At 36.0% G+C, this 14,037-nt stretch overlaps 1 protein-coding gene across 1 annotated transcript in view; it reads left to right on the top strand.

Annotated features, from left to right (window-relative positions):
• The window catches only part of IRAG1 (inositol 1,4,5-triphosphate receptor associated 1), a 93,644-nt gene that overhangs the window by 61,638 nt on the left and 17,969 nt on the right, over window positions 1–14,037 (top strand). Inside the window, exons 8-14 of the mRNA XM_074917843.1 lie at window positions 5,775–5,875; window positions 7,189–7,259; window positions 8,053–8,226; window positions 9,113–9,190; window positions 9,625–9,674; window positions 10,095–10,136; window positions 11,265–11,858. Coding sequence (XP_074773944.1) covers window positions 5,775–5,875; window positions 7,189–7,259; window positions 8,053–8,226; window positions 9,113–9,190; window positions 9,625–9,674; window positions 10,095–10,136; window positions 11,265–11,858 — 1,110 coding nt within the window. The remainder of the gene's footprint in view (window positions 1–5,774; window positions 5,876–7,188; window positions 7,260–8,052; window positions 8,227–9,112; window positions 9,191–9,624; window positions 9,675–10,094; window positions 10,137–11,264; window positions 11,859–14,037) is intronic.

Below are 14,037 nucleotides of genomic sequence, written 5' to 3'. Positions count from 1 at the left end.
TTTATTTGCCACAGCAGTAGGTGAGCATATACTGGAACTATTCAGAGAGCAGGTGGGTGTCCCCAGACATATTCATCATTTTACTACTCCAATTTGTGGCATCTACATGTTTTTACATGTTTTGTTGGCAGGTAAATCTAAAAAATCGTTAAGAGATGATACTTCTCCCTTTTGAATGATTTATACCACTGATAAAAAGTAATTTTATGTTCTAATAAAGTGGGGTTTTTTCTGAATTGTTAGCTTAGCTGAAATAAAGAACCTTGCTGTGATTACAAAATCACAGGTTATCCAGTCATCCTGTTTTATGCAAACTGGTGTAAAGAAAGGATTTATAATCTGGCACATCCTCAATTAAAAATGTATCACTGTCATTGGATTTGAGGACACTGTATTCTACACTTTAGGTGAAAACATCCGCTACTTTAACATCGTTGGAAAATTTTGTCAGCAGCGAGCCCTACACTGATTTGTCATGCATTCCATCTAAACTGCACATTGTGCTGAGTGTTAGTTTCCTGGCTTAAGATAAACACCCCAGATGGATGCAAGTTAATCAGACTGTTAGCTGAGAACATATATTGGGTCAAGAAGATTTTTATTGGCTTTTTAACTGACCCATATGGAGAGTATTTTAGTACAAAAGAGTTGCTGGGTAAAACATACCCAAAGAGGGAAAAAAAAAAAAAAAGAAAAACTAGCAGATATCAATGAATCTAATCCTGAATGTGCTTGTCAAATGGAAGAAAGTAAAATTTCCAACCACCTAATCTAAAAAAAAATTTTTTTAAAAAAATTAATACATTATATAGGCCTTTGAGAAGTAGACCTTAAATGAACTATGATAACGTGATAGTTCATGAATCAGTTAACTGTGCAAAATTATTTGTTTTAGATAAATTGTTATTTTTAGGCACAAAGTAACAGTGGAAGGAATTTAATCAACACACTGTTGGTGAGCCTACTTAAGTTAAGGATTGCAACTAGCCAGTGTTGTGAGAATTTGATCTTCTTCATACCTGTTATCACTCTTGGGTCTTGCTGCAGTCCAAGTCCTCAGCATGACTATGTCATAAGAAAAATAGCTTATCATTGTGAGATAAGGACTTGCAAGCAAGGAGAGGGCATCACAATATAGTTATGAGAAAAAGAAAATGAACATTACATCACATGTAGTTTCTTGTTTGCTTCAAGTATCTTTTACATGATGGGATGACCTGAGTTATATTTCTCAAATTCATTTTGAGAAAACAAATATGCCTTTCCATTGTAGTATTTTTTTACAGTAGCCTATATTCACCATTCTGACTAATTCGGGACAGCATTCATTGAAGTATTCATTAGCTCTGTGTTCCTGAAGGAAGTAGATGTGAAATTCCCATTAACAGAGGTGTGAGGACAGTTAGCCTAATTCAGAGACCTCTCTTTCGAAATGTCTGAATAAAGAGTATGCAGCTGAACTTAGCTTGTGTGCTGTCCTGTTACGGTAAGTACTGAACATTTTAGAAGTGTTTTATACAGAATCATTTATCTCACCATAAAGCATAGAACTGCAGTCTCAGATATCATTTTTAGTAATTTCCATATTTTATTTTGATTAATTTATTTCACACAGAATAGTGTAACATTATTATATGCTTTCACAGATAGTCTTAAAAAACTGATTTCAGGTTTTAAGTATTTAAAATGTAATTTCTATACATGTAATGTGTACCTGCAGCAAAGAAAACTACGCCCTTACCAGTTATGTGAAGATCTATAGTGGCCTATGAATGTCCCTACACTTTCATGGTTGGTTGTGAGCTGCCATCTTTCCCTCTTTTAAATCAAAAATCCCCATTTCTATGTCCAGCTTTCTCTTCTCTCTGTATCCCGAACACTATTTTACTGGCTCTTCTGACTGCTGAGGAAAAGTCCGTTTCAGATGTTCATAATGTTTCTCATACACTGATTATTCCACTATTCAAGCTTCTGCATTTCTCTTTTTTATTATTCCTATGTAAATTTGTGTTGTATTTTTATTGAATCGCTGCATGTTATCTGTTTTGTTCTGAAGATGTCCCATGTTTACTTGTTTTCCTGTCTGCTTCAACTAGATGCAGTTACAGCTGAATTTCATTACCTTACTTGCTAAGCCCTAAACTCAGCACTTCACTTAAACATCTAAAATTAAGACTATTTAAAAACCCATCTCACTCAAAAGACTGCGCTCTCAGATGCATAACTTTTCTGAGGCTTTTCACATAAGTATCTCTTTCAGGCCAAATTTGTTCTGAAATTCAGTCCAGAATTTTAATTAATTTCTAAGAATACAGCCAGGTGGCAGAGGATTTTTTTTTTTCCCCCAACGCTTTAAAGAATTCAGGTGGTATACAGTAAAGCTTTATCGTCTGACCATCCTAGCAGGGTAGCTCTTTTAGCAGAGATATTTTTTTTTCCCCATTACCGTTCAAATCCATTCAAATTTGGCAAGATTACAAAACCTCTAAAACGCATTTTCTGTATGCTTAGTGAGGGCTTGGTAGAGCTGAACAGCCGGAAGGTCCGCAGATCCTGCCCACCCGGAGTGTCCCTGAGCCTCCTGGGTCTTCTGTTCCGGAGCCGCCCGCAGGTGCCGTCCGCTCAGCCCTGCAAGGCTGGACAGCACATCACCTGCAGAGCGCGGGGGGCAGTTCCCACCTGAGCCAGAGGCCTGGAGACTGGCACAGGAGCAGGGCTTTGGGACAACAAGGAAGCAGCACCTGGGAAGCAGGCGGTGGCTGGCCCAGGAGATGTTGGGAATAGCTGAAGAGCAGACTTGCCTGGAGGCTGACACGGAGAGGGCAGTTACAGGCAGGCAAGGGGAGGGGGATGGAAAACTTCTGTATCATCTCTGTGCAGACGTGAGACAACTGAAGCTTCCTGTTAAAGCTTCTCTTCCAAGGTCTGCACAGAGCAGCCTGAGCCCTCTTCAGGGTAGAAAGATTTCTTTTGATTGAAGCCAGCTGGCCCCCCCGAGCGCTTCATGCCCCTCTCGTACAAATGTATCGTGGGTTTGGACAACAGGAGGCATGAATTTTCACCTGTGTAGAAGTTGAACTGCTATAGCTGCTGACTGCGATTAATGTGTTTTACCTGACCTGAACTAGTCTTGGCTACAGCCTTTTTCTTTTCATCTTTTTTTCTTTTCAATGAGCTGGTTTTAGAGTCCTAAAATGGACTTGAGTGACTTTAATGCTGATGTTACATCATTGAAAAGCTTTTGCTCTTTGGCAGTCATGAGATTAGTACAAACAATGTGTGTGTGTACTCAGCTGCTTTGCTCTACAAGCAGGTCAGTCACCTGAATTTTTGTCATTGACTGTTAGAATAGATCATTACTTTGGAGCATTTTCAATACTACTATAAATGGCTTTCAAACTATTATCATACAATGTCAGCTGTGCACTTGAATCACGTAATATATCATGCTTTTACATTCTAACATTTCCAGTATTACAAAGATATTTTTCTTAAACTTAAATCATATTATTTTCTCGGCATGTTTCCCAACCTGTTCTCCTGTGACTGACAATGTGAACTTGCTGAGGAACATTATATGAGAATTATGAGTATAGAAGTGTGGAGCTGCATGGAATGTATTTATTTTAGTAAAAAAAAAAAAAAAAAAAAAAAGCTATTTACAACAGAATCATCTTGAAAAACATGTCCAAACCAAAGTGTATTCTATTGCCTTTGAGAGAAGGAAAGGTTATGCTGTATACTTTAATATGATACCATTCTCAAAATGCTTCTAGAGTTTTTTGAATTGATCAGAAAATACATTATTTCAACAACAATAAAATGCAGCATGGGGAGAAATGTTGAAAAGAGTTCTTTTGTATCTGATGGGCATTAGCAGTCATGTAACTTAGTTTTCTAGATGTATGTAATTCCATTTCAGTTTATGCTCTTTGCTACTTGTTTATTCTAACAAACCTTATGACTAGGCTCATTTCTCCACATGACAGTAAATGACTGAAAAATTTATTGATGGCCTGTGTTTCAAATAATTGAAAGGATATAATTTTCACTGGTCTAAAATGCTGACTTGTTAAACTGTGAGCTATCACGTGCATCTTTCTGTGAATGCCTAAATTAGGCTTTTATAACAGCTTTTTATTACCTGCTTATTTAATGAATGTTACTAACAGAAATGTTACCTGAATTCATTACATGTGTGTCAACCTCTAGTAGGTAAACATTCTTCAAAGGAGTAAGCAAAATTGACAACAAATGCTATTTCAGTAAAGGCAAAATGATGTTTATAACACTTGAATGTAATGGCTTTGTGCCATGGATAGCAAGCGTGAGCTTTTAGAAAATTCAGAAGCATCACTTCCTAGAGAGGTGGTCAGTGCCCTTGGCCTGTCGGTGTTGAAAAGGCGTTTGGTCAGCCCTGAACTGCTCAGACAGTTGGACTAGGTGATCCTTGTAAGTCCTTTCCAACTGAAAATACTCTAGTCTGTTCTAGTCTGTTCTAGTCTAGTCTCTAATCCAGTGCCAACTAACATAAAAATTTCTTATGAAATTTTGGGATGCAGTTTCAAGAAAAATTGAGACTTCAAATAACTAAATAAAATAAAATACTTGTGCATACCAGTGCCTAAGAGAAGCAATTAGGATTTGAGAATTTACAAATTATTCTTTAAATTTTGCAAGTTGGTTGATGGCAGTCGCCTGCCACTTTTGGGAAGCCTTCCCTCCAGCTATAAATCACTGCTGTGATATCTTCTACTCATCTCATGATTGTACTCTTAAATAAAAATCACAGCTTCTAACAGGTGCCTACCTTTGCCCCCTCTGCATGATTTTATGTGAATCTTCATTGACTTTAAACACCACTTTGCTTATGTAGCCTTTCAACAGTAGAGGGGTGTTTTGTTGTTTGTTTTTTTTTTTTGTGATTCTGAATGTAGTACATAAGGTATGAGTAATCATTTTTCACTACATATGAGAAATCCACAGTTCTTTATTCCACCTTGATGCACCTCCATTTGGGATATCTCACAGGAAACAGATTCCTTCTCTTCAGCTGATTGGCATCATTGTGGTAGAAGCTGTGGGGTTAAGTTTTCAGGACAAGTTCTTATATTTTTTTAAGATGACAAGCATACATTGATATTCACTGCTACTTTCTTTTGCCACTTAAAAATGATACTGTATTTTATTAAATATTGAAGTTTTATTTTTTAAAAATATATTTTTCCCACTAATGGGAGGGAAAACTAAGTAGAACACTAACAAGATAACCTTATAATTATTTTCTGGTTTTTTGGATAGCATCTGTGCACTTAATCCTGCATTTATTCAAGCTTTAACTGTGAACTGTAATACCGTTTGGAGGTTTTGTGTGCCTGATTTAGCCCTCTTAAACAGCTGCTTCTCAGTCTTGCCTTCAGCTCACAAGTTCACTGTGTTGTATTTCAGTAGAGGAATGGTTTGCTGTGTGAAAAAGAATTTTGTCTATAATTTTAAAGCTTTCTCATTAGTTCCATGCTTATTGAATTTAATCTGCGTGCATTAAAAATTTGTAAAGAAAACAGATATTCCAGGTCTCCATCATCTCTATTAGTTTAAGTATGGGCTTCTAATTCACTTTGTTTTATCAAGTAAGAGCTAATTCTCACTTAGTTCAGTCATTTTCTCTTTTAGCTAAACTGAGCAATACACATTATTTTCCACGTAGAGTATCAATATTTAATGTTTTTGATTTCTGTTTAACTACATTTTTATGTTTGTCACAAACCATTCAGGACACTACTGTTGAAGGAACATCATGCAGTACACCTTCTATTGTTCTCCCAGAGAATGCTGTTACGCCAGATGTAGAAATTGATAAAAATCTGGTTAACAGGTACTGTATAATCCATTGCCACTCTACGTATAAATTGTGCAGTAATTCCAGGAGCTGTGTTTCTAAAATACTGTGTTGAAATGTATATTGCATTAAAATATTATTGCTGTATCTCTGTTTGTAATTTGATCATATTGTCTTTGCATTTTGATGATGCTTTTTTGAATGCATGAAAGGAGTGTGGGGCGGCACACAGGAATATAATTGTTACTAAAAGAGTAGAATTTCATATAATATTAAGCCTGTCAGTGTGACTCAATATACTTAAAATTTTCATGAACTTTCTAATCTTTCAGAATAGCGTAATTTGAAAGTAAAACAAAAATACAAATTAAAGTTTTGCATAATTTGGACTAAAACCTTTGATTTTTGAAGTCTATCCTTTTGCTAGCAAATAAAGTATGTCCTGGTGAGGAAAAAATTGCCTGATCAAATCCTTTTGTAGATGTATAGTGGTGCCTGTGTGTACGCTACAACCTTACACCTACTACAGGGGTGACTGACAGTTGGATTCTTCACGTTCTGTGCATGGAAATGCACATTACTGTCTTTCTGTCCAAATTTGTATTCCATTTTGAGTTGAATTAAGGTTATTTTCAGTCTTCTGATCAAGCATACTTCTTGACTCGGGGTTTTTAATTTATTGACCTGCCATTAGACTTAAAATATGGGAAAAAACTAGTCAGAAAGTATTGATCATAAATCTATACTATAACTTGCTTGTATGTTTGAAATGTACTTCCCCAGACTTCAAGATTATTTAAATTTAAGAGTCAGAATCACCATGCAGTCCTTTAAAAACTGTTTTATTTGCTGGATCAGCATTGATTTTTCTGCAGTTATTTGAGACTTTCACCTGGTTTTCGATCTAGGAAATTCCCATATTGCTATATGAGAGTGTCAGTGTGGGAGCCTAAGAAATTATTTCAGTTGTAAAACTTAATTTAGGAAGCACTAACAATTTTAAAAGACTAAACTTTTTTCAGATGTACCATATGTACATGAGTTTTAAGTCGTGATAATGAACTAAAGAAATGTAGTTTTTCTGAGACATCAAAAGTTCAGTGGATGAGGTTATCAGCAAATTTCAGAACTCCTCTGAGAGAGCAATTTCTGTAATTTTCCTTCTTTCTGCAATCTTCCTCCATTTTCTAGTTGTTTGGAGAAGAGAGAAATTGCAATAAAACCTTTTTGTTTTCATTTTTTTTAATCAAAGAAAAGTGCTTTCTTTTTAATGCTGCATTTTTATAGAGAAGTATTTTTTTTTTGTGACGTACTCCCATAGTTTTTGTTTGTTCATTTTTCTCTCTTAGACCTCGTAGTCCTCATAGGAGACATTCTAACCGTGCCACTAGGAATCCAGCAAGTTCGTTGACTTCTGTTGGTAAGAAGTGATTATTCGTTTAAGTTAGGGTTTTTTTCCTCAGAAAATGCGACATGCAATAAAGACTCTGATAATAACTATATAGATATAGACTATATAAATATATAAATGTAGACTCTTGACTGTACCGACTGCAGCTTTTTGCTTGTGCACACTGTTTGTAATGTGTGCACAGGGAATACTGCTGCCATCTCGGGTTGTGATCATGAGTTTATAAGTGGATTTGCATGCAGACAGATCCAGGGAAGATGCAGCTTTACTGTTGCTTCCATGTTAGTGGGAAAAACCCTTCTATCTGCATAGAATAAAATCTGTATACTTCCGAACTCCACACTCTATAGATTATTTGATGGAATACCTGTATGGTCAAACTAGCATGCATATATCTTTGCCAGGTGAGTTTGTGGGACCTTAGCCTTGAAAAACTGGACATACAAAATCCATGAAAAAAACTGAATCTACAACAGAAATGGCATGAGTGCTAGTTCAGATGGATCCAATGCTACTTTTACTGATAAATTAGAAAAACTGTACTGGGAACACAGCCAGAAAAGCCAGTTTCACATATCGGAGCAGCTTTGATCATAGTTACTTAATCTTAGTGGGTTATCTATGTTTTTGAGGACTTGCTCTAAACTTGAGCCTATAACAACATTAGAAATGAGCAGACAGTGTTTGTTAAATGCAAGCTCTCAGCTAAATTTATAGATACGGTTTGTACATGTTACTCTGAAATGCCACAACATATCTGGAAATATGACATACCACTCTAATTCTGACATTTTCTACCCAGACAACAGTGGTCATGTGATTGATCTGGTAAATGATCAGCTACCAGATGTCAAAATATCAGAGGAAGACAAAAAGAAGAACCTTGAATTACTAGAAGAAGCAAAGAAAGTAAGTGAGAGGTTTCTAATGCGCAGAGGCAGAAAGTCAAGAAGCAGCCTTCCAGAGTCACCCACAGGTAGGTGCAGATTCTGAAAATAAGATTTTATATTCGGTTTCAAAGATCTGCAGAGACACAAACCAGCATCTACTGTAATGCATACATTGCTACTGTATACAGACACTTCATTAATATGAAGGTTAATTTGACACACTGCAGACACTGTAACAGTAAAGCATGAAGTCTGTCTTTTAAAATCTAAAAAATGGTCACAAATTTCTGTTTGTGAAGATTTTTTTCCCTAAAGTTCCTGTTATACATAAAGTTTTAATGGCAAAATTCATCCTACTGAAAAAACATTCTCCCTAGACATAATTACAGACTTTTATTTTGAACATAGTCATAATCTAAGCTAAATGGACCGGATCCTCCTGTAAAAACAGCAGAATAAAAGGTTTTGTTCTAGAATATCAGTTAAAATTATTTTTCCCCCTCAAAACTAGGATAAAATGCCATTTTATCATGAAGCAGGCATTTTATTTAGCTTTGAAATGCCAATTCAGAATAAAGTTTTATCTTAAAACTGGCCTGACACAAAAAACTACTATACTTTTAAAAAATAAATTTTCCTTTTTTTTTCTTCTGCATTCCTTGTGAATCCTTCTCTTGTCTCTACTTCTCTGCAGTGCTTACAGTATCAGAAAACTGAGGAGAATAAGGATTCTGTGAATCAACAGAATTGTGTTAGTTTCTGGCAGGTATACAAGAGAAAACCTACTCTAAATTCCTATCGCCAAGTACAACTTGGCAATTAAAATTACTTGTTAGGTTCTGGACAAATACATGGCTGACTATGAGATTCATGTTTTAATCTTTTTCTGAATTTTTAAAATTCAGAACCTGCAAGCCTAGAAAGTAAAATTACCTTGTTTGTTTGTTTGTTTTTGTCTTTGTTTTAATGAAGCAGTTTCCCCTACACTTAGTCCTAAAGTTTCACCAGTAGCATCTCGGAGCAACTCTCTCACTCTTCCAGTTCCATCAGGTAAAATGATCTATGCAAGTTCAAACTTTAAATTACAAAGCTCACCAAAAATTATTTTTTAATGTTTCTTGAGAAGTCAGAATCTGTAGATTCAAGCATCTCATCCTGAATATGACAAAGTTCATGAATGCCCATAATAAATATTTTTACGTATATATTTTTTTGTATTGTGTTTTTATTCCTGTGGTGCTGCTATGTTACGAGTTCTATTTTTTTATTCTTTTCAATAATGGACTTTTGAGAAGCTTTAATGATCTCTCACTTACTGTATTTTAGATAATGTTTCTTTCCTTTTAGGTGGTATTTCCCACATTTAAATTTTGTCCTTAATATATTGCGTGGAACTGTGCATTTATGTGTTTAAGGTTGTACTAGCAGTAAAAATTTTGAGCAAAACATCAGGGTATGCCCTAATTATGTGTGTGTCATTCTAGGGTCTGATGCATGCACAACCACTACTGTTGAGTCAGTACCTCCAGGGCAGGTAAGAAAGAGCAGACTAGTCTGCACAGTAACCTGGTTATTACAGTACTGTATTACACTCTGCTGTCCTGTTAGTCCCTGAGGAAAATGGGATGTTCTGAATACCATTTTGTATCCCAAGACTGGATTACTGATATGCTTTTTCTGCAGAGTGAGGGACTAATAAATGTTTACTCTGAAAACAAAATCCATGAGGTAAAAAGCACTGAAGGATCATAGAGAACTATTAAGTGTAGAGAATGGAAAAAGATCCAATATAATCTTATCTATGGAAAAAGCTAGTCCTTAAAATGACTTCATAAATAAATGTGACAAGTAGTGTAAGAATTAAGAGATTCAAAGTTCATCCATTAATATCTATATCTAGCAGCATGGATGTGAAAGATAACGTAAGGCAACTTTTTTCCTCCTTTTTTGCTAGAATAACAGAACTGTGAAAGAGGATGGCAGGCAAACTGCAGAAGTAAGTGTTTCACATTGTGTTGAACAAAATCTGCCTGTTTGTCTTATCACACGTATGACTGTTATTTATGTCACTAGAAAGGCTAAAAGACTGTTCACTGAGTGAAAAGAAAAATCATACTGCTCTAAGAAATTGTGAAGCACCTGCAAATGTAGTGGAAGACAGTGGGATTACAGCTAACTTTTAGAACCTACCATGTGCCCTGCTTGAGCTCAGTTAAGATCAAGATACTAAATACCTTTATAAGTAACATAGAGATATCTCCTATAGCCACTTTGATGTATGCTGCTGTTTTAGACAGGCATCTTCCCGGCCCCTTTGGCTCACTGGAAGAGATTACTGTACCTCGGGTTGCACACCACTGCTGGGACGTTACTGCTCCACACAATGAAGGGTGGAGCAGTTGATATGAGTGCTTCATAATTTGTTTTAGGTAATATCAGATGGCCCTTTAAAGAGATGTTGCTGTGAGTAGATTAGGCAATACCTAGAAAAAACACTATGGCAGCATAATTTTGTAGCAGTAACTATAAAGGAGAGGAGTAGGAACATAACTAAGGCAGAGCCCACAGTTAGATTGTATGTGGATTGCCTTAAATTGCCCTCAGACAAAATACAGATTTTGTACCAAAGTAGCCAAGATAAGGCATTCTTCTGCCAGTTCTCCTGTAGAGATTGCAGCCAAATTATAATCTATGGTACTGACACAAAGAAAGGAGAGAGAAATTACAATACATGCTTTAACTTAGTTTATAAGCTCATGTTTGTTTTTTTCCCTTGGGAGGTGAGGGACTAACAGAAAACAATCAAACAAAAATCACAGTGCTCTAAGATACAGGGTTAAAGGTGTGAACTTACATAAAGATGACGAGAAACGTGGCTGTTTGAGGCTTGCTATAATGGACTCTGGAATGGGAGGAAGTTATCTCAGAAGTGCAGAGAAAAGATTCCCAATTCAGTGTTCTTCTGAGTGCCTTTTAAACATTATTTCTGTCATCAACAGTACACGTTTAAAAGCGAATGTCACTGAAAAGCAAATGGCGTTTTTACAGTGACAGTCTGTCCTTGGGCAGGGGAGAAGAGAAATCTGCACTTGTTTCTCTGTTTTATGTCTCCCTCTACTTACAGAATGCTGCGAAAGGATTAATTGATAGAAGGCAAAATGATCAAAGAAAGATTTCTCAGGGAAGGTTGGTTCCTCGTTCTGCTGGTTTTGAAAATTCCAAAGAGAAGCTCTCAGAACAAAAAGAAAACTTTGATCCATGTAAACATATGGACACTTTACCTAAATGCTCCCCTTCAGGTGGTGATGGGGGCAGAATGTCTCTTAACACTTGCATGAATCTTTGTGAAAATGAACTTGGAAAATCATTCCTCAAGAAAGCAAAAGAAAATGATGTTCCGTTAAGAACCCACCTACCAGGACCAGGAATAGGAAATATAGACTCAAAGCTAAAAATTCCTGTTTCAGAAATGAGGGACCATAAGGTTTCATGTAAACCAGAATTTAAACTGTGTGGACTGCGTCCTCCTCTACTACGGGCTGTATCATGGGATAGCTTGGAGCCTGGACAGAAGGATAAAACACCCTTAAAATTACCATCCGAGGAAGATAAAAACTTTGTTGGTGGTAATAAATCTAACAATCAATTAAAAGCATTCAAAGACCTTCAAATCCAAGTTCAACCAGTTCGAATGCAGAAGCTGACAAAGCTCAGAGAGGTGAGTCCTAGGCATAAGTTTTATCCTGTGTTAAAGTTATTTTCATATCTTACTCAACTTTTAACTTGCTTAGCATTATTTTTATCATTGCAAGAAACACACAGCAATATAATGGTAAACAGTTTCTGCAAAATCAATACAGAATTGTATCATGTTTTTCTTTTGCAACTTTAGTAAATTGTAACCTGTAACTAAATTCCATGGAATTATTCTGTTTCTTAGTTCTCTTTTTATATGCATCAACTGCACTGTGGTATCTTCAGTATGCACATGCACATGTGCATATGCAGGTCATGGCCCCCTGAAAAAAATTGTAATACTGGTGTCAAGACAGTACTAGTTGCTTTAGTTGTGACAGAAAGGTGAGTATAAAACACAATATATCTCCTTTTTGCCTCGTTTCTGTTACCCATAAACAGGAAGCAGTTGATGAACAATCATGTAACTTGTAAAATGTACTTGGGACTGAAGTGATTTATTTTGACTTCTAGAGAGAATTTTACATCTGAAGAAACTTTCCTTCCTCAGGATGTAACAACATTCTCTTTAAAAGGGTCACTTATGCTCTTTTACTTCCTTTGCTTCCCTGTGAGATGCTTTTTCTGCTCCGTTGGAATTGTCCTCAGATCCACAGGCTCTCACAATATATTGGCTGACTGATTTCTGTTTGAGTGGGCTGAGACCTGTGTATAAACAAAAATCTTTAACTGAAGTTTGGAAATGGTTACTATACTCCTGTTTAAGGGCTTACAAGCCTCTGCGTGTCATATACTATTTGTAAACTTTCTTTGGATTTCAAAATCACTTTTACATTGTTCAGCTGAGTGTTTGAGTCCTGTATTGCTTGGTATGCTCCCCTCCAAGGGCAGTAGTCCTGTCACTCAAGAATGATAGCCTTTGCAATAACATTACATTTGCAAGGTCTCAAAGTTGTTTTGATGTGATTTTTTTACTTATTGAACATTCTCAGAAAATGTCTCAAAGTGACTAGAGTTCTACAGGTGGGTGTGTCTGAGAGCTAGGGCGGGTAGAGGATGGCCAGACTTAGAGTTCCTAATTCTCACATGATGCAGATCTGTCAGCTTCTTGAAGGATAGGCTTGCAAAATCTATAAACTAATCCATTGTTAAATAATTGTCTAACTGGTTGGTAAAAAATAAGAATTAAACCCTAAGAATTAACCAGTGTATTGAAAAAAGTAGAAATGTCATGGAATTATAAACCACCAAAGCAACTGCTATGTGTGTAGAGCAAAAATGACCTTTGAAAGGGGGAAAAAAAGAAGGTAATAGTTAATAGCCTAATAAGAATATTTTCTTTGACCTCCAGTAGTTAATATTCTCGGGTGAACACAGAACTGAGAGGTGAGGACCTCAAATTTTGTACTTTGGTTAATTCATTCCCACTGTGTTGCTTGGGAATGGCAGCAGTGTTTATATAACACATATCATTAGCCTATATGTACTGGAAGTTTTGATTATAGACACTTGAGCCATATAATTTTAAAAGTTCTAGAAGTTGTTAAGGACAAATAGTAGTTAGAATCAGAAAATTAATACCTGATATAGAATTCCAGTGTCAGGTGAGGTTTAAACTCTGTCTTCAATGGGGTTTATCTATTTATAAACAAAAGCAGGCATTTGTGAATTTAAACCTGTCCGAGAATATGAAAGTAGAAAATAAGGAGATGATAGAAGGAGAAATAAGATAACAAGGTTTAATCCTTGAGAATACATTCTTCTTTACCTGTAAGGAAGAGAGGCAGAGCACAGTAACAGTGAAGCATTAACTTGCAGCTGAAGCATACCAAGCTTTGGTGTGAGTAACTTCTGCTGAATAAGTGAAAGTAGCAAAGTCTCATGCGATTTCTGAATTCTCTCGCCTTTCTGGGATACTTACTTATTACTATGTCTCTACCCAAAATCACACTTTTTTCACTGTCATTTACTAAAACTCTCATTTACCAAAACTCAGCATGTTGCAGAGTGGGGCACATGTTGCAAATCTCTGTTTGCAAAACCAGGAATTCTTCTAAATAATGCATGTATGAAATTTGAAGAGTAATATTAATATTTAAGTGTGTGTGTGAATGTACATGTATCTACGCAATGTACCATATGACTACAACAATATAAATATTTCCATTATGTTTATTAACTACAGTTAATGTTATATGTAG

The sequence above is a fragment of the Athene noctua genome, chromosome 14 (genome assembly GCF_965140245.1).
Source record: "Athene noctua chromosome 14, bAthNoc1.hap1.1, whole genome shotgun sequence".
NCBI classification, from domain to species: Eukaryota; Metazoa; Chordata; class Aves; order Strigiformes; family Strigidae; genus Athene; species Athene noctua.
The sequence above is the reverse complement of the archived record's forward strand: the minus strand, read 5'-3'. Positions and strand labels throughout refer to the sequence as shown.